The sequence below is a fragment of the Anabrus simplex genome, chromosome 3 (genome assembly GCF_040414725.1).
Source record: "Anabrus simplex isolate iqAnaSimp1 chromosome 3, ASM4041472v1, whole genome shotgun sequence".
Taxonomy (NCBI): domain Eukaryota; kingdom Metazoa; phylum Arthropoda; class Insecta; order Orthoptera; family Tettigoniidae; genus Anabrus; species Anabrus simplex.
The window spans coordinates 237540973-237560576 of NC_090267.1; the positions used below are offsets into that span (position 1 = coordinate 237540973).

The following is a 19604-nucleotide window of genomic DNA, read 5'->3' on the forward strand; positions in this document are numbered from 1 at the left end:
TATTTATCTATATACTTACTTTCCCGCGACCGAGGAAAATTACTGGATCTTCAAGCTATTCTCCATTTTTTACTTTGGCGTTTGAGACCACAGTGCCTGATGTTGAATGTGTCGCGCTGATCACCGGGAGCTGGCAAGTTGCTTCAATGGATCTACTCGTCTTCAACTCTTGCACGATTATGGATCTTCGTATGTGTTTGATTGTGATGTGACTTTGTGCCTGACAGTGTTAAAAAACTGGCTCATTTAACAGTTGTCCGCTATTCGCAAACATTGTGGGACTTTGCCTAGCGCTGCGTGTGCCATGCTGCCGCTCAGATAATTGCGCACTGTTTTCTTTTGAGTGACTTGCATTTTACTTCTTCTGAATTTTACAGTGTCTACCCCCGTTCATTTTTATATCGCCTCTTCTACTGATCCGGAGTGTACTTCATCTTTTATTTCCTTTTCCTATGCATTGTTTTTCATGTTTTAATCGGCTGATGATGACCTAGACTAGGGTCGAAACCGGTACCATTTCTACTTATTATTAAATGGGAATGTAATTCACTACATTTCTTATTCTTTTGTATTGAATAGGTTGAATTTCTCTATCAATTATTTCAATTTTAACTGTAAGCATCATCATTATCAAATTATAGATCTAGCCCAACTTACAAATTATCACAATTTATTCAAGCATTCCTAGAAAAGCATTACACATTTTTAGCCAAGAAAACAATACAAAAAACTATAGAATTTTGCAGCATCACCAAAATACTAGAAATCAAGCATTACCATATCATACGATATAACGGACATGTATCGTAACATACCTACTCACAAAACAATAAATGTAATTGAAAGTGATTTAAAAAACCACAATAACTTACGGATCCTAGAAATAGAAGAGTTTATGATTTTACTTGAATTTGCCATTAACACTAATTTTTTCAAATTCCATAACACTATTTACCAAACAACAAGGTCTTCTTATGGGATCTCCTGCTCCAGGTATACTAGCAGAAATCTACATTGATCATTTAGAGCACCAAGAAATAAACAAAATTGAGAACATCTTTTTCTATTGTAAATTTGTAGACAACATTTTTGTTATTGTAGAGAATAGATTCACCAATGAGACAAATATATTAGAACAACTAAATACAATAGACCCACATATAAAATTCACAATAGAAAAAGAAAATGACTGCACTTTGAATTATTTAGATATATCTGTCACTAGACACCACGATCACCTGACATATCAAGTATATAGGAAACCCACACAAACCTCCAATACAATAAGAATAGATTCTATTCACCCTAACACTCACAAAAAAGCAGTTTATCACAGTATGGTACACAGAGCATTCAATATACCTCTATCCCAGGAAGAGCTGAAAAAGAATTAAACACGATTTACGAAATAACCCATCAAAACGGATTTAATAGAGAAATGGTCAGTAAAATCATTCAAAAGATAAAGTATCAATCCAAATCAAGACTAACCAGAACTAACGACTCCAAGAAGAATTACGTACTTTTCACATTCAATAATACCCATGTTCATTCCATAACTAATGTTTTTAAAAAATTCAATCTAAAAATAGCATCTAAAATCACACACAACAGTGCCAACATTTTACATAACGCCAAATCCGATAATGATAATAGATACAGTTGTTCAGGAGTGTATCGAATGAAATGCAACAGTTGTGAGGCTAGGTATATCGGACGTACTGGATGAAATTTCTTTATCCGTTACAATGAACACATTAACGCCTTAAAGCATAACCACTTTTTGTCTATAGCTCAACATAACGAGGATTATAAGCATAATTTTACAAATATTGAAAACGACATGTAGATTCTAAGTATGATTCCCAAGGGCCCTCTGCTCAATATAACGGAAGAATTTTACATTACTATAGATCAGTATGCAAACTCAAATTTTAACTTAAATAAAATTACAGGTAGAATTAATATCCTCTTTAATACAATCATCCCGATTTTAAAAAACACCTACATAAAAATAGTTAAGAAAAAGAATCCAATACATATCAAGGAACCTCCCAAAGACACTCCCAGCTCTACCTCACCTTCCCCAATCATTGTCCCCATTGCACCTCCACTTCTCCTCTCTACCACCTCTACCTCAATCAATACCCCTCATGCCCCTCCACTTCCTCTCTCCGTTACCGTAAGTACCAGCCCTAGACGCACACGAAGCAGTACACGATGTGCTCCCTAACTGTATACATTCGACCAGCCAACAGCACTATGTAAGTAAGCACTTATTCCACACAGTCAGTCGACATTCTATTGACAAAATTTTTATGCTTCATTTTCTTCTCTGTTCTCGCAGATTACTAGCATGTCCAACAACAAAACTACAAAGAGGGAACATCTGCACCTACTCAATATCTTATAACGAGATTAGTAGCAAAGAAACTAATGACACACCACAATATTTTGATGTAAATCATCCAACATTCTCTACTATATGAACTCGCAAGATAAACAGTTCACATCGTTGAACATTGTAGAATGCTTGGTACAAACATACCTGTGAACGCATATAATGCTTTACCAACATTAATATAACTCAAAAGCGTACCGCAAGAGTACCGTGAACGTTTTATGTTATAAAAATATTGCATTTTAATGTACCATGTGTTATTAGTTTTTATCACATCCATATCTTGGATTATTCTAGAATGCTTAGTACAAACATACCAATGAACGCATGCAACGATCCACCAATATGAATTAAACTTCAAAGTGTACCTCAAGAATGCTATAAACATTTTAAGTGTAGAAATTGTATTTCACCAAATTATCTGTTAATCACGAACAGTACACCAGAATTTTATGTAACATATACATGTCATAGAATATCGACGCTTGTTTTTTAAACCAGAGGACACATATCATTGTATATTTTATCTATTGTACATTTTAATGTTATCACTTATAGCATGTGACATTTTTCATTAGATTTAGTAATGTTTTTGAGTTATATGTTAAGTTAGCTTTAAATCTTAGGACCAGCTGAGGATGACCTCTGTGAAGGTTGAAACTGGTACTACATAGTAACAAAGTATAATAAAGTATTGATTAGGTGGACAGTACCCATTCTTTGTGATAGTGAGGTACTCTTATCGGAAATCACCCAGAACAAATCGAAATGCTTTTCTTTTGATTTTTGCCAGTTCTTGAATCAAGTAATCCTGGTGAGGGTCCCATACACTGGTACCATACTCTATTTGGGTCTTACCAGAGACTTATATGCCCTCTCCTTTACATCCTTACTACAACCCCTAAACACCCTCATAACCATGTGCAGAGATCTGTATCCTTAATTTACAATCCGATTTACCGGTATGTGAGTACCTTAACGAAGATCTTGACTTACATTAACACCTAGGTACTTACAGTGATCCTCATAAGGAACTTTCACCCCATCAATGCAGTAATTAAAACTGAGAGAACTTCTCCTATTTTTGAAACTCACAACCTGACTTTTAACCCTATTTATCAACATACCATTGCCTACTGTCCACCTCACAACATTATTGAGGTAATTTTGCAGTTGCTTTCAATCCTGTAACTTATTTATTACTCTATACAGAATAACATCATCTGCAAAAAGCTTTATCTCTGATTCCACTTCTCTACTCACATAATTTTTTTTGTTATTTGCTTTACGTCGCACCAACACAGATAGGTCTTATGGCGATGATGGGATAGGAAGGGCCTAGGAATGGGAAGGAAGCATTTGTGGCCTTTATTAAGGTACATTTGCCTGTAATGAAAATGGGAAATCACGGAAAACCATCTTTAGGGCTGCCGACAGTGGGGTTCGAACCCACTATCTTCCGGATGCGAGCTCACAGCTGCGCGTCTCTAACCGCAGGGCCAACTTGCCTGGTACTCATATCGTTTATACATATATCAGAATACATGAAGGTCCAATAATACTGCCTTGAGGAATTCCCCTCTTAATTATTACAGGGTCAGATAAAGCTTCGCCTTCTCTAATTCTCTGAGATCTGTTTTCTGGAAATAGAAAAATCCATTCAGTCACTCTTTTGTCTAGTCCAATTGCACTCATTTTTGCCAGTAGTCTCCCATGATCCACCCTATCAAATGCCTTAGATAGGTCAATCGTGATACAGTCCTTTTGAACTCCTGAATCCAAGATATCTGCTATATCTTGCTGGAATCCTATAAGTTGAACTTCAGCAGAATAACCTTTCCTGAACCCAAACTGCCTTCTTTTGAACTAGTTATTAATTTTGCAAACATGTCTAATATAATCAGAAAGAATGCTTTCCCAAAGCTTACATGTTCCTGTAATTTCCAGTCATTTTAAGTATGAAATGCTTATTGATTTGTGTAATTATTTTTTCGAGTACATGCAAATTTAGCTATATATTAGGACTAGGGATATTGTGTTATCAGTGCCGTGTGCTCATATGTCTGATTATATCAGTTATATCAATGCATAAGGACAAATCAAATTATTGTCAGCCGGCCACTCTCTTGACCGGGCCCGATGACCTTTGCCAATACCTTCATCTTCAAAGGATCAAACTTAATAATTCTCAAACTATTGGAATTAAAATGAGTTGATAATTGAAAAGCACTCGTGTATGAGAAAATATAACGTACGCCGCAAAATATTGGAATGTTTTAATAGTTTTAGTTTGTTTTAATTTAGTGGAATAAGATGCTACATACTACAGACTTCTTGAAGTAATTGCTCTTCTTTAAAGTAAAAAAAAAGGTAAAAAAGCAGTTTGCTAAGGCCTCTTTGGATTACTACTGGAAGAAGTTCTACGATACATCTGGCATGTGAAATTATGTTTTGAAGAACACTTACCACAGCTTACCACCTGAAATGAGAAGTGCTTTCAAAACCATAAACTATATATAGCTTAAGTCTTACATCGATTGAAGATCCATTCAAGGACCTTATTCCATCTAATTTTATGTCTGCAGAAGAAGAGAACCTTAATGAGTTGTCTTGCAATGATGCGTTGAAAGAATAAATCATCAGCATGGAATGAATGAATCTGATTTCAGTAAAATTAGTATATTTCCAAGTGGTAAAGACCAGTTCATTTTAATTCCATTTGCGACCTTTTGCATGTGTAAACCTGGATTTCCAACAGTCCCTGTAATAATGAGGAATGAACGAAAATCAATGTGTAATAGGGAATAAGTGTCGGTATATACAGTTTGATTCCAAGATTTGAGAAAATTAGTGTTGAGCAAGAGGCTCATCTGTCTCACTAATTATCAGTTGAAATTCTCCTATGGTGCAATTGTTCATTTTTGTATTAGTCTTTTGAATTCTTACATGCATGTTTCATTTATTGTTACTTGATGTACCAACCGCATGTGCAAGATGGTTTGTAATATTAGACATGCTTTGATTTACAGCGCCATGGGAAGAGTCTAATTCAGCAGGGCTGCTTGTGAACCAAAAAAGTTTGAAAATTACTTCTTTAAAGCAGTCATGCTACACATGATTCAAAATTGAAGGAGCGGATGGTGGATAAACGGCCAAGTACCTGAAAAGAAAGAAAAAAAAAGGGGGGGGGGGGTAACACAGTTGTATTAAATTAGATTGATCAGTCTATCACCATTGGTCTGCATTTAAGACAATCACACAAGTGGCAGTTCTCCTGTCAGTTGTTTACCTAGTCTTTTCTTAAATAATTCCAAAGGTATTGGAAATTTTATCTCCCTTGGTAAATTATTCCAATTCCTAACTTCTCTTCCTATATATGAATACTGTATTTGCCCCCATCACTGCATTCAGCCATACTGCTTTCCCTGTCACACGCTCTTTTCGCATGCATGCTCCGAGCCAGGCTTCAGGGCAGCTCCTATGGACACCACTGCTTTAAAGTATTCTCTATCATGTTTGTCAGTGACAGTGGCGACTAGTGTAAATAATACAATAACTCCTTATGTATCCTCTTTGCTACTTACCCTTGCTGGTCACGTGGCGAGACATAGTGGGGCTCCAGATTTGGTGAGTGTTGAATACCAGTCCATACTGCATTGGAGGCTCCAAGAGATGAATAGTGTAGTGAGGTGAGATTTTTGTTTGGCAAAGGTGTGACAAAACACAAGTGTAATATAACATGTCTCCAATATATGGCGAGGATTTCATATTGTTGAGACGATATGGGTCATACGGAGGGTGTTTGGTTTATATTTTATTATTAATTTTGTATATTATATTTTTAAGGGTACTTACTTTACAAGATACCTTGCTGCGACTACTGTTGTATTCTGTTGGTCCACCAACTCTGTGGACTATCGCCTGACATCAAAGTTTCCATTAAAGCAAACTTGGTGGAGTGCAGGCACAGAAATCCTGTCCCATTCCTCTTTTAAGCTTTCTGTAGACCATCCAGAGTGCATGGATGGCAATGTTGGGGATGTCTTTTCAACAGTCCAAATGCGCACAAATCTGTTAGACTGGCCGTAGGGTTCTTTACAGGAATGTCTTAAAACGGACTTACACTAATTCTTAAAAATCTGGTTCCATTTCCTGATAAAAATGCAGAGATATTCTGATGGTATGACTTGTGATCTTGTCCATATGGATCCACATCTGGTTTGAATCTGCTCTGTACAATTGTGAGGTGTCTGTCTGACAGATATATGTCGTAATGGACTCCTGGAAGTATCTTGCATTCACTTTCACATTGTTGTTTCAAACCTTGCATGCTATCAGCTTTCCATGTTGGGCCAGTGTATTTTCTTGGCACGCCATTTGGCGAATCCCCTGAAGCACTGAGAGACACTTTCTTTGGAGCCCATTTGCTGGCGCTTTTCATGAGCACATGTTTCACCGAGGGCTCCTGGTTTGTGTAACTGGCCACAATAGTTTTCACAGTAGTCACCGTTAGTGTTAACCCATTCTCTCAACACTGTTTCACTATACATTTGTACAAATAAAAATACAAGTATGGAAAAGGGCCATAGTGATTCATTGGTGAGAGTATTTATTACGACATGAAACGCTTTGAACGTCTGAGGCTGAAAAAGGCTCGTATATTGTCGTCTCTAACTTTCTGTGTTAGATGTCGAGACAATAACATCGTCCCTAAATTCGCGGTGTTAGAGCATCCAATTGAATCGCCTCATACTCGTAGAATTCTACGTAGGGCGAGCCTCGCTCTCATTTGAGAGCGCATTCATTCTTTGAGAAGGGAACTGGATTTTGTTTCACGTGAGCTTTATAAGCTTCATCTTTCTTTAAGTCGGACATTAGAGGTGAACACATTCAATCATCTGGACCTTGTATCTCACATGGCTTTCTTATCGCTTTCATCTTCTTCAAGGGCTAGACATGTATCCAAATTTTTCCGTTTATCGATGTGCCAGAGGAAGAATTCTGTCCCACACTTGAATTCGTCTAAAGTAGTGGTTAATCTATCCACCACTAATTTGGATACTCCTCCTATGTCTGTGCTCGAGAAGGGATTAAATTTTGCGATTTCACCTCTTAAGCTTCCGATGGAGGAGATCATCTGTGGTGTTGAGGCTTCTCTAAAGCCCTTACCGGATCATATTGCTGAGGAGATTCGTCTTGAAACCGCCACCATTATCAGACATTTCAAACCCCCTCATCCTAACCTTACTTCTAAAGAGAGGTATGCTCTTAAACAACTAAAATTGAACAAGGACTTGGTGGTGTTGAAGGCTGATAAAGGCAATGCTACTGTGGTTATGAACACCGTTGACTACAATAACAAGGTTGAGGAACTTCTTAGTGATCCCACCTATAAGGTGCTAAAAAATGATCCTACCAACACCATTGATAGGAAAACAGTGTCTCTTCCTAAAGCTAGCTCGATTCCGAATGATGTTTCTCGTGGTTTGCGACAGCAGGCTTCCAAAATTCCCCGATTTTATGGCCTTCCTAAGATCCATAAAGACGGAGTTCCTCTTAGACCTATTGTTAACAGTATAGGTTCCCCTACATACAACCTGGCCAAATACCTTGGAGAACTTCTCAAGCCGTACATAGGTAATGAGGCATCCATCAGGAATTCATTGCATTTTATTGGCATTTTATCCAATCTGCATGTTTCTCCTTGTGATATTCTAGTCAGTTTTGATGTTGTGTCTCTGTTCACTAGGGTTCCAATCATAGACACCTTGTCTCTGTTGGATAACATCTTTCCTGGTGACATTGTTAATCTGTTTCACCTTGTGCTCACTACCACATATTTCAGTTTCATGGTACAATATATGAACAAATGGATGGTGTTGCCATGGGATCGCCATTGGCACCAGTCATCGCTAATTTCTATATGCAAGATTTTGAAGAGTGTTGCCTTCAATCTTGCACGCTTAAGCCGTCCATCTGGTTGAGATATGTCTATGACACATTTGTTATCTGGCCCCATGGTGAACACGAATTATCCATATTTTTGGATCACTTGAACAGCATACATCTAAACATTAAATTTACCATGGAGACTGAACATGGAGGATGTTTGCCGTTCTTGGATGTTTTGGTTTCTAAGAAATCAGATGGAACTTAAGGTCATTCGGTTTACCGTAAACCTACCCATACTAATAGATACCTTCATGGGTCCTCTCGTCACCATCCTTGCCAAAAGCGTGCTATGCTTAACACTCTTATCAGCCGAGCAAGGGAGGTTTGTGAGAAGGATAAATTCAACGGTGAACTTGAGTTCCTAACCAGAACATTTCTGAGCAATGGCTATTCAAGGAAACAGATTGACGAAGTGCTACATCCTAATCCAAAAGACAGATTGTCACGTGATTCTCGTCCTTTGAGTCTGGCCTTCTTGCCATATGTACAATCTGTCACGGATAGGATTGGCAGTATTCTCAGAAAGCACAATATCAAGACCATTTTTAAGCCTAACCATAGGCAATTGTTTGCGATCTGTCAAAGATCCTATTGGTTTAAACTGCGCTGGAATATATATGATTCCTTGCTCCTGTGGATCGGTTTATGTTGGCCAAACATGTAGGAAAGTAGCAACAAGGGTTAAAGAACATTGCAGGCACTTACATCTTTGCCAGCCAGAGAAGTCTGCTGTGGCAGAACATGCCATACATAATGACCATCAAATAATTTTTGATGCAACTTCTGTCATTTGTAAAGAGAAACATTTTATTCCCAGAATCATTCGTGAGGCGATAGAAATTGCTAAACGCCCGAATAATTTCAACAAAGGTGACGGCTATATACCGAGTAGATCATGGCTACCCTCCATAGTTAACTCGTCAACATCTTTCTCCGTGACTCTGGAGGCCCTGGAATGAGCTACATTTCTAACAGGGTCTCTCTATCTTGAGTCTAGTTATTATGGAGTGACCGTAGCCATTTTGCTTTGTTGTTGCTCTGAAGACAATCCTGGTCGCAGGATTGAAACGCGTCAGCTGGTATTTATTTATTATTACACGACCTAATATCCCCAAATAATTATCATAATGGAATTGCTTTTGTTTGAATGTTGGCGTAAAATGAGAGGATGAAAGTTCCAGACAGTCTGTATGTCAGCATCTTTCAAGTTAAGGAGCCGCATGCCTAAGAATCATCAAAATTAGTCTACTAATCTGATGGTTTGGTTTAAAATAATTTTTATGTTCTTTCTTGAGCAGATTCCGCACTTAAGATTTTAAGAGAGAAATTACTTTGTTTTTATTGCATGATTTAAAACTGTATTGTACCTGTGCTAAACTGAGGAATAAAATGAAGGATTTATTTGAAAATGAACAGTCTCAGTGTTAGGTACTGGTTTCTGATCTGTAAAGTTAACATTTGTTTGCTCTTATGTAAGATGATGGGACTGCTACAACAGATATCATCCAAACTATTTTCCATAACTCTCCAAGTGAATGTTTTCCAACACTTGATAGTAAAACTAGGCAGCAGCTTGAAGTATCCAATTCATTATATATATATTAAAAAAAAAAAAAAAAAAAGCACTCTCCTTCAGGACTGTTTTACAATTGACATGTTCGTATCCTGAAAAGTGCAAAAATCTCTTAATCTACCACAGGAAGACAATGAGAACACTTTGTCAGATAGGCAGAATGTGCTTACTGTTTATAAAAATCACCATGTTCTTTTTTTTTTTTTCAAACCCGGAGAAGCCTTTGGAAATAATTTTGATTTATTTGCTCTTCAACTTACAATAGTTACTTCTTTCTTTCTTCAGGTTTGTCTGCTTTCTGCCTGCTGGTGTTGCTATGTCTGTTGCTGGCACTTTGGTCGGGACATTTCAACAGCATTGAGGACCCTGATCAACAGTTTGCATGGTTACGTCGCAGTCGAGATGCTCGTCTATATGTTCGTCCTCTGACTAAAACCACTCTCCTTGAACCTAGCGAGCAGTGCAACTCCAACCACCGACTTCTTCTGATGGTGACCTCTGCACCAAGCCACACTGAAAATCGCCAAGCCATTAGGGACACTTGGGGCCAGAGACATCCAGATGCAAAACATTTCTTCTTTCTTGGTCGAGAAGAGAGTGAAACTGAGCCAAGTGTAAGTAATTGTAAAAAAATTTTCAGAGTTTGCCTTGCTTTCAAATACTAGAACTGTGACCAGTAGGGTTGCTGTGGACATTTCAAGAGAAGCTGCAGCCTGTACAAACATGTGGGCTGGCATTTGTGATGTCATGCACTTGTGAGCTACAGTAACTACACTGATCACTTTCTAAGATTTACTTCAGAGAAGTCACAGTGTGTTCTCAAAGAATGTACTAAAATACTTGTTGGACTGCAGAGAATCAAGATTCCAGGACTTGGGTAATCTTTATATCAGAGTTTGACATATCTGCAACTCCATTTACAGTAAATGTTGATTCTGTTCCCTTGCATTTACAATCAGAAATTATTGATCTTCAGTGTGACCATGAGCAAAAGGACAATTTTAAGAACAAAATGAACTTGAGAGATTACTGAACTTCCAACAGTTTCCTTGTTCAAGGTTCCCAGGTTCACAAAATTATGTTGTGTATGTATGATACAACATATTTATGTGAGAAGCTATTTTTGGTTATGATACTATGTTAGTCTGGTCCAAAAAATACATTGTCCAGTGAAATCCTGACAGTTATTCTTATGTTAAAATGTGTGCAGGATCTACATAACTCCAGATTACTGGCGTAGCCAAGGGGGTCCCAGGAGGGCCGCCCCCCCCCCCCAAATGTTTCCTGAAACTAGAGCGAGGATCAGCCGTTGTTTTATGTACGGTACGAACAACTTAAAAACTTATGCTGAAATGTTAAATTAATGTAGTGACAAAGAATTTACTAACAAGGCTCAGTAGGGCCATACATAATTCTCCATATTTGTACTGCTTGAAAGAAAGGAAAACACTTAGGAATGTGATGTGCAGGGATATTTCCCAGTAGGGGCCTCAGTATTGGGTATATAACCGTGTATTGACAAATGTCAAGATATGAGGAAAAGAGCAGTTGGCAAGGGATTACTCTGAAGGGGGCCGGAACGTGACCACCGAGATAATGGGGGCCACAGCCAGAAACATTTGCAAGCTTACAACATCATGTCAGCTTTTGCACATCGGTTCCAGGAAACAACAATGTCCTAGAGATCCTGGGGTTGTACCGTGGTTGAGAGATGTGCTGTGTTTAAGTTGCAGCATTGGGAAGACTGTGACAGGATTGTGAGCTGCACGTTAGTTCCTCATTTTGTGCCATGTAAATAACTTTTTTGAAAGTGGGCCATTTTGTCATAAAGAAGCCAAAACTATGTGCATCTTGGTAAGTTATGAAAGTTTTTTTTATTTTAACAGAAGCAAGATAGACCGCGGATGTATGCCTAAGTTATATAGGTAAGCCTATGTATTTTGTCAAGTGCCCGTGGACTGATTGGAACGTCAAATGGCACCATCAAAAGTGCAGGTAACTAAATACATTAAAAAAAGTGTTGCATCACCCCAGTTCCAACATCGCTGGAACTCTGACACTGAATGCTTATATTGCATCAAGAAAACAGTCCCTTTGATTGTTCCAAGATGTCACTAAACCTGCCCAAAGAAGTAAACAATCATGCATGAGCAGCACCTATTAGACGGAGTGCGTACGACAACGATCAGTTCCAGTCATTCCACCAGGAACGAGGTACACTGCTCGTGTTGTCTCTAGTTCTGCCATGCCTAGATGGTCAATACCACAGTTTGATTGTATCCGCGTTGTTACGTTGTGTTAGGAGGGGCTCTCATCAAGGGATGTTTCCAGGCGTCTCTGTGTGAACCAAAGCGATGTTGTTCGGACGTGGAGGAGGTACAGAGATACAGGAACTGTCGATGACGTGCCTCGCTCAGGCCACCCAAGGGCCACAACTGCAGTGGATGACCACTACTTATGAATTTCAGCTTGGCGGAAACCTGAAAGCAACACCACCATGCGGAATATTATGTTTAGTGCAGCCACAGGACATCATGTTTCAACTCAAAACTGTATGCAATAGGCTGTATGATACACATTTTCACTCTCGATGTCCATGGTGAGGTCCACCTTTGCAACCTAGACACCATGAGCGCTGTACAGATGGCCCCAAAAACTTGCTGAATGGACCCGTCAGAATTGGCATCACGTTCTCTTCACAGATGAGTGTCGCATATGCCTTTGACCAGACAATCTTCTGAGACGTGTTTGGAGGCAGTCTGGTTAGGCTGAATGTCTTAGACACACTGTCCAGCGAGTGCAGCAAATTGGTGGTTCCCTGATGTTTTGGGGTGGCATCATCTGGGACCAACGTTCGCCACTGGTGGTCATGGAAGGTGCCGAAGCGGCTATACGATACAGAAATGACATCCTCCGACCTATAGTGCAACCATATAGGCAGCATTTCGGAGAGGCATTCGTCTTCATGGGCGGCAATTCTCGCCCTCATCGTGCACATCTTGTGAAAGAGTTCCTTCATGATAATGACCGCTCGACTGCGAGTGGCCAGCACGTTCTCCAGATATAAACCCTATTGAACATGCCTGGGATACATTGAAAAGGGTTGTTTTTGGACTAGATGACCCACCAACCAATCTGAGAGATCTACGCTGATTCGCCGGTGAAGAGTGAGACAATCTGGACCTACACTTCCTTGATGAACCAGTGGATAGTATGCCATGACGAATACAGGCATGTATCAATGGAAGAGGAAGTGCTATTGGTTATTCGAGGTATTGGTGTATGCTACAATCTGGACCGCAACTTCAGAAAGGCTATCTGTATGATTTTACAACTTACAGTGTGTGGTTTTCGTGAGCAATAAAGAGAGCTGAAATGTCTGTGTATATCTCTATTCCATTTGCACAAAAAGGTTCAGGACCTCTTAGCACCAAGGTGATACAAAAACATTTTTTGATGTGTGTATTTTGTAATTAGCGGGCATGAAAACTCAGTTCAAATGGTTCTATCTTCTCATCAAGACAGCCGAGGCTTGAATTACAGTTGATTGTGAAACATTTTTAAAATGGGAAGTCACGTTCTGTTGATTCGGATTCTACTTAAAACATTCGATCCCATCCCTTACCTTTCTTTAGTACTTTTGAGCCATTACCGCATCATTTATGGTGGTGTATTTTGAGTATCCAACCATTCTTCGGGCTTACCTTGTACCTTAAATGGTGAGTGGATGCAGTGACGTACCCGGTGGATGTGAAAAGAAAGCCTGTCCTACCGAGTGCGGGGACGGATCTTCAGTAGATATTGATGGTTTTGATTGTTACCATGTCATTGTGTCCAACAATCGAAATCATAGCTTGTGTACTCTTAACATAAACTGGCTGCATTATTGAAACTGTTCGTAAAATTCATAATATCGTTCTTCATTTTTGAGGAAGTAGAATCTTCATCTAATTTGTCTTCTTAAAAAAAAAGAACCACTGTATGGTAGATTTCTTCTATATGAGTCTAGTCATATTAAATAAGCATGCAGTATTAGTATTTAAGAAAATTGAAACATTCATTATCATATCCAAAATATTGACACTTAAGTAAAACTACTTATATATTCATAGTCAGCATCACCAAATTAAGCAATAAATGCACAAAAAATAAGATAAACAAAAACTTTGTCAAATTTTGTTACGTAGTGTTATTGTGAAGGTGACTACCTTCCAGGTCGTAGATATTTCAATTACGGGAGACTCAAGGCCAACTCTATTGCACCCACAAACAAGGTTGTATCTTCCCCATCTCATGGCTTTCTTAATTCTGTCAGTGCCAGGAATCGAATGCAGGATGCCTTGTCAAATTCTAAAATAAGGAGACCTAAAAGTAAACAGTCAGCCCTGCGGTATAGGGGTAGCATGCCTGCCTTTTACCGGAGGTCCCGGATTCGATTCCTGGCCAGGTCAGGGATTTTTACCTGGATCTGAGGGATTGTTCGAGGTACACTCAGTCCACATGCTTATATTTGAGGAGCTATCTGACGGTGAGATGGCGGCCCAGGTCTAGAAAGCCTAGAATAATGGCAGAGAGGATTCGTCGTGCTGACCACACAACACTTCATAACCTGCAGGCCTTTGGGCTGAACAGTGGTCACCTGGTAGGCGAAAGCCCTTCGGGGATGTATGCCATGGAGTTTGGATTGGAAAAGTAAACAGAGAAGGAAACAACATCCCTGCAAGGCTCTTTAGCTTCCAGCTAGTTATTCCGTCTGGTCTTGTGCATTTAGGACAGTTGGAAAACGTACGCCTTAATAAGTGCTCCTCATAAAACCTTCGTAAAAATACTAACTGCATCTCTTTATAAAAATAATCACAAATGCCTGCATTTCGTGTGACTCTGTTGGTTGAGTCGCTGTCCTTCTGAGTCAGAGTTTGCAGGTTCAGATCCCAGCGTGGGTCGATGATCCTTAAAACGGTGTTGAAATGGCAACCACTCCATGTCGTTGGTTTCTGGCACATTAGTAAGAATTTTACATACGAATGTTAGCTTCACAAAACTGTAACTTTATACTATATAATCTGTATCCCAGGCTTACAAGGGAAACTAATAGGACAAGGTGAACCCTACCTAGCATATGTTATGACGTGCATTTTTCTTTACCAACTGACAAAATATCTATAGCCATACTCCTTACGTTCTATATATATGTTTTGTGTGTGTGTGTGTGTGTGTGTGTGTGTGTGTGTGTGTGTGTGGTTTTTTTTTTTTTTTCCTTCACCACTATATTTATATAAAATGTCACTTCTTTATAGCTTATCACATGACCATTATTATAATAAAATTACCGTATTTATTCTAAACCAGAATATTGCATCTTTACTCAAACTGTTTATTCTTGCATTAATTTCACTTGTACTTGGTATATATGAAATACTGCAGTTATGTTGGGATGGGAATAACAGAGGTTGGCATCGAAGGGGGAGGGTAGGTGGTTGTTGTTCAAGGAGTCCAGACACCCCAGGAGTTTTAACTAATGTACTTTTATTAAGCCTTTTTTATATAATGTATATTATTATTAGCTTCCAGAATCCTCACGAATCCACCGTTCTTACTTGGATCCAAGCACACACATTTCCTTTTTAGGTGTTCTATACCACCTAAACGCTGGAGTTCAGACAGTATCAAAATAAAATTCCGGACGAACTACCTTAATGCCCGCCCCCCTACCAAACTGAAATCCTGGCTACACTACTGCCCCAGTTATTGAACCTTGGTTATGGGAAAAATGGTTGGCATTTATTAAGACATTAATTTTGTAAAAATGTGCAAGAAGTTATTTTAGTTTGATAGTACATACTTAAAATTCTTGCTATAGCAGATCATTAAATATAGTTTAATATTATTACAAGCTTATATTTGCTCTTTGATTTATTAATTTATTATGCCATTTTCTTGATCAATAACACCATTCGCATTATGGGCACTGCACGTCACTTGTGCACTGAAGCCAAGTCGAGAGATCTGTGTATGGTCAAGGCTGCAGAAAAAGACTGCAACATTTTATTTCCAAGAAATGGAACATTATCAGCAGTGGCGAAGCTAATAGTTAACAAATGGGTAGGCAGGTAATCTTACCTTAAAGTTTCTTGTAGAGTAGTTCCAAACATTGAATTTTCTTGGTTGCAAAATGGTCAGTCGCATGGTTCTTCAGTAGCTGATCACTCATCAGTTCCTTCACAAGCTTTTTCTCGATAGAAATGGTACTAAGACTGCTGAGTCTTTCATTGTTTATTGTATTACGCAAGTATGGTTTTATCCTCTACAGAGTACTCGTGCTCCATTCAGAGGAAGCCGTTGTCACAGAAATGTTAATATTGAACGAATCAGTTTTGACACTTCTACATACACTGGTTCGAGGCCATTGAGGACAATATAATGTAAACATTTTGAGTGGACAAATGTTTTTCTATATGGGAATAGATGTTTATCAATTCATTTTCCAATCATTCCTTTTTAAAGAAAGGGGAAAATGTTCATAAGACTGTTCAGTTTAATAACAGAGAAGCTTTTTTTTAAAACTATGATCTGAGTTGAGTCGAACAACTCAACAAACTGGATGCTTTCAAAATCGCCAAGTTGTATTTCCTTTTGCATTATTAAGGTAGCAAGAACTTCATATGTTAACACATTCTGAGCGTTTGGAATGTCCTGTCATCTATATTTATCTCACTATTTATTTTGTGACTTTTTTCAATGCAAGAGGATACCATGTTTTCTGATCACATTTCATTGAGGATACCACTGGTTTTTCTAACTCATTGGCTGAATGGTCGGCGTACTGGCCTTCAGTTCAGAGGGTCCTGGGTTCGATTCCCGGCCGGGTCGGGGATATTAATCGCTTCTGATTAATTCTTCTGGCTTGGAGACTGGGTGTTTGTGTCCATCCCAACACTCTCCTCTTCATATTCACAAAACACACTACACTACCAACCACCACAGAAATACGCTAGTGATTACATCCCTCCTTATACGGTTGGCGTCAGGAAGGGCATCCGGCCGTAAAACAGTGCCAAATCCACATGTACGACACATTTCGCACCCGCGACCCCACAGGTGTGCGGAGAAGTGGTAGGAAAATAAGAAGAAAAAGACTCGTGTTTTTTCTAATCTCATTATTGCACAGAATTACATCAGATGTGGTTTTATGTTGCAGTAGAGCAAGGAGATGGTCTGTATAAATGAAAAGTTCTCTACAGAGAACAAACAAATGAATTTGGCCTTCTTGAGTATGTTAAGCAACCCAACAGCAGAATTGTACAACTCGCTGACCCAACCCTCATCATTCTCTGCAATGTCTTAAAAAACTTGTCTTAGATCATCATAGAGCAAAAATATTGTGTGGACCGCTCTGAAATGATAGCTCTAACGGGTAGTGCATGCTTGTGAAAGCCTGAATACTTTGGATTCCAGAAGATGAGTTCTTTCTGAGGATTTATTTAAAAATGAATGAAACACTGTCAGATTATGAATGAAGACCCTGACTGTTTTGGAGCAGTGGAGAAGAACAAGGTTTAACTTGTGGGTTGACGAATGACTTTATCAATTACTCCCCACTTTCGTAGAATATCAACAGTTAATTCTGATAAGCCTGATGCAGTCTTATCAATCATTACGCCATAAAAGCCTATGAATGTTTCTGCGGGATCCTGTTTTGAGCAGAACTGGATTATTACACTGACTTGAGATCTATTTGATACATCTAAGGTCCTGTCTGCCTGAATACCAATGTAATCACAAGAATCTAACTCTGCTTTGATTGTTTTCTGAATTATGGTAGTTACAGACTCAATTAATTCATTCTCTATTTCGCTAAATGTGCCTTTAAAACCCAATGTGGACTGGAGATGATCACGAATGTACTGTTACCATTCTAGGTAATTGCCCCTGTTGATAGTCTTCCCCTTCAAAATGTCCTCAAAATCCAAGCTCCTGTTTTCCAAGAAAACACACAATGTCAATAAGTCTCTCAACAACAACAAGCCAATTTTGTTTCACGACTTCCGTTAGAGTATGTTTAATGGCTTGAATTCTTGCACCTTCAGATAAAGAATGTTCTATACTCCCGCGCCCCAGTAAACAGAATCTCTCTTTATTCTGAATATGTTTATTTGAATGTTGATGCTTCTCTGCTTTCCTAAGAAAGTTTTTATAACAATTACCCCATTTAAAGTTGATTACTTTTCACCAAACAAAACACACGTATAACAAAAAAAAGCTTTCTGCTTTCAGAACAAGCTGTTAAACATGAATATTGTGTATACCATGGAAACTGAAATTTTCTCACTAGTTTACCATCAAAATACTTAATTTGAAATTGCTCAGATACGTCAGCCCTGTGTCGGTATATTTACTGACATGTAATAGAACTCCTGCGGGACTAAATTCCAGCACCTTGGCGTCCGAAAACCATAAAAGTAGTTAGTGGGTCGTAAAGCAAATAAAATAAATAAAACAAATAAAATTATTATTATTATTGTTATTATTATTATTATTATTATTAAATACTTAAGATGTAGGTCTATGCCTAATTTAGATTTTTTTTTTTTTTTTTTGCTTTGCACTTTTCTTCATAAGTTCAAGAAGAGAACAGTTTACATTTCAAAGAGTTCAAACATTCCCAAAAGGGCCTATTTCACTCATTATTTGAACGCACGTTTCAACCAGATTATGTCAGTCTTGTTCCTCACAACTAACAGAAACTGAGTTAATTGGTTGTTTCCATGTCTGAATTGTCACAAATGATGCCAATAATGCACTGATTGCCTACAACAGCACACAATTAACAATACACTTAACCGTCACCTTTGCGCTGGGAGTTTCTACACACTCAAATGGCAGAGGAGGCATGCCGCACTGGGGCCTAGACCTTGTGGAGAGAGGAGCGCGGGCGGTTACCTAACTTCTCTCCACCGTCCCGCTCTCAATCCACAAGCTGATGGAACACAAACAAAACAAAAAGTCTTGTGTGAGTCTAGTTACATCCTGCCTCCCTGTCAGAACAAGTAGTCTGCTGTCGCCATGTAGCAGGCTATCAGCGAAGCACGTCATCCATTGTCACATATCAAATAGAGATTATTCTAGTTTTAGTACAATAACAACACCAGATAAATTTATTATGTTATTTATATTTAATCATATTTCTGAGGGTGGGCATTGCCTCAAATGACTCCAAATACTGTAGTTTCGCCATTGGTTCACATGTTATATTATTCCTGTACTGATCTATGTTTGAAGTCTGGGAAACATTTCGGTATATTTCTTTTCGATTTGCAATATCCTTATTTTGACTTTTTTTTTTCTTTTGTTTGAAATTGGTAATTTTTCTTGCATTTCTTCATCCATCTATTTCAATGATTACAAATATAAGTACAAATTAACACTGAATGGTAACTGCTTCACTACAATTGTTACGGTAGTTGAAGTGGTTTCATCCAATTAGGGTATTTGACAATCTTTAGCAGCTGATTTCTGGGATGGGAACAGTTGATGTTTCTTCTTAGCAACCTGCATTATGGCGTGAACGACTGCTTAATATGATCAGTATCTCTATGGCTTTCATTTGTTTGTTTCTCTGTCTGTCTGTTTGTTTAAACAGAGACTAGCTCCAGTTCCAATAGATGGACCATTTAATTC

At 38.5% G+C, this 19604-nt stretch overlaps 1 protein-coding gene across 2 annotated transcripts in view; it reads left to right on the forward strand.

Annotated features, from left to right (window-relative positions):
• Positions 1-19604, forward strand: part of LOC136867186 (beta-1,3-galactosyltransferase 5) — a 295720-nt gene that overhangs the window by 258335 nt on the left and 17781 nt on the right. For both annotated transcript variants that reach the window (XM_067144307.2, XM_067144306.2), the window contains exon 2: positions 10212-10540. In XM_067144307.2, coding sequence (XP_067000408.2) covers positions 10212-10540 — 329 coding nt within the window. The remainder of the gene's footprint in view (positions 1-10211; positions 10541-19604) is intronic.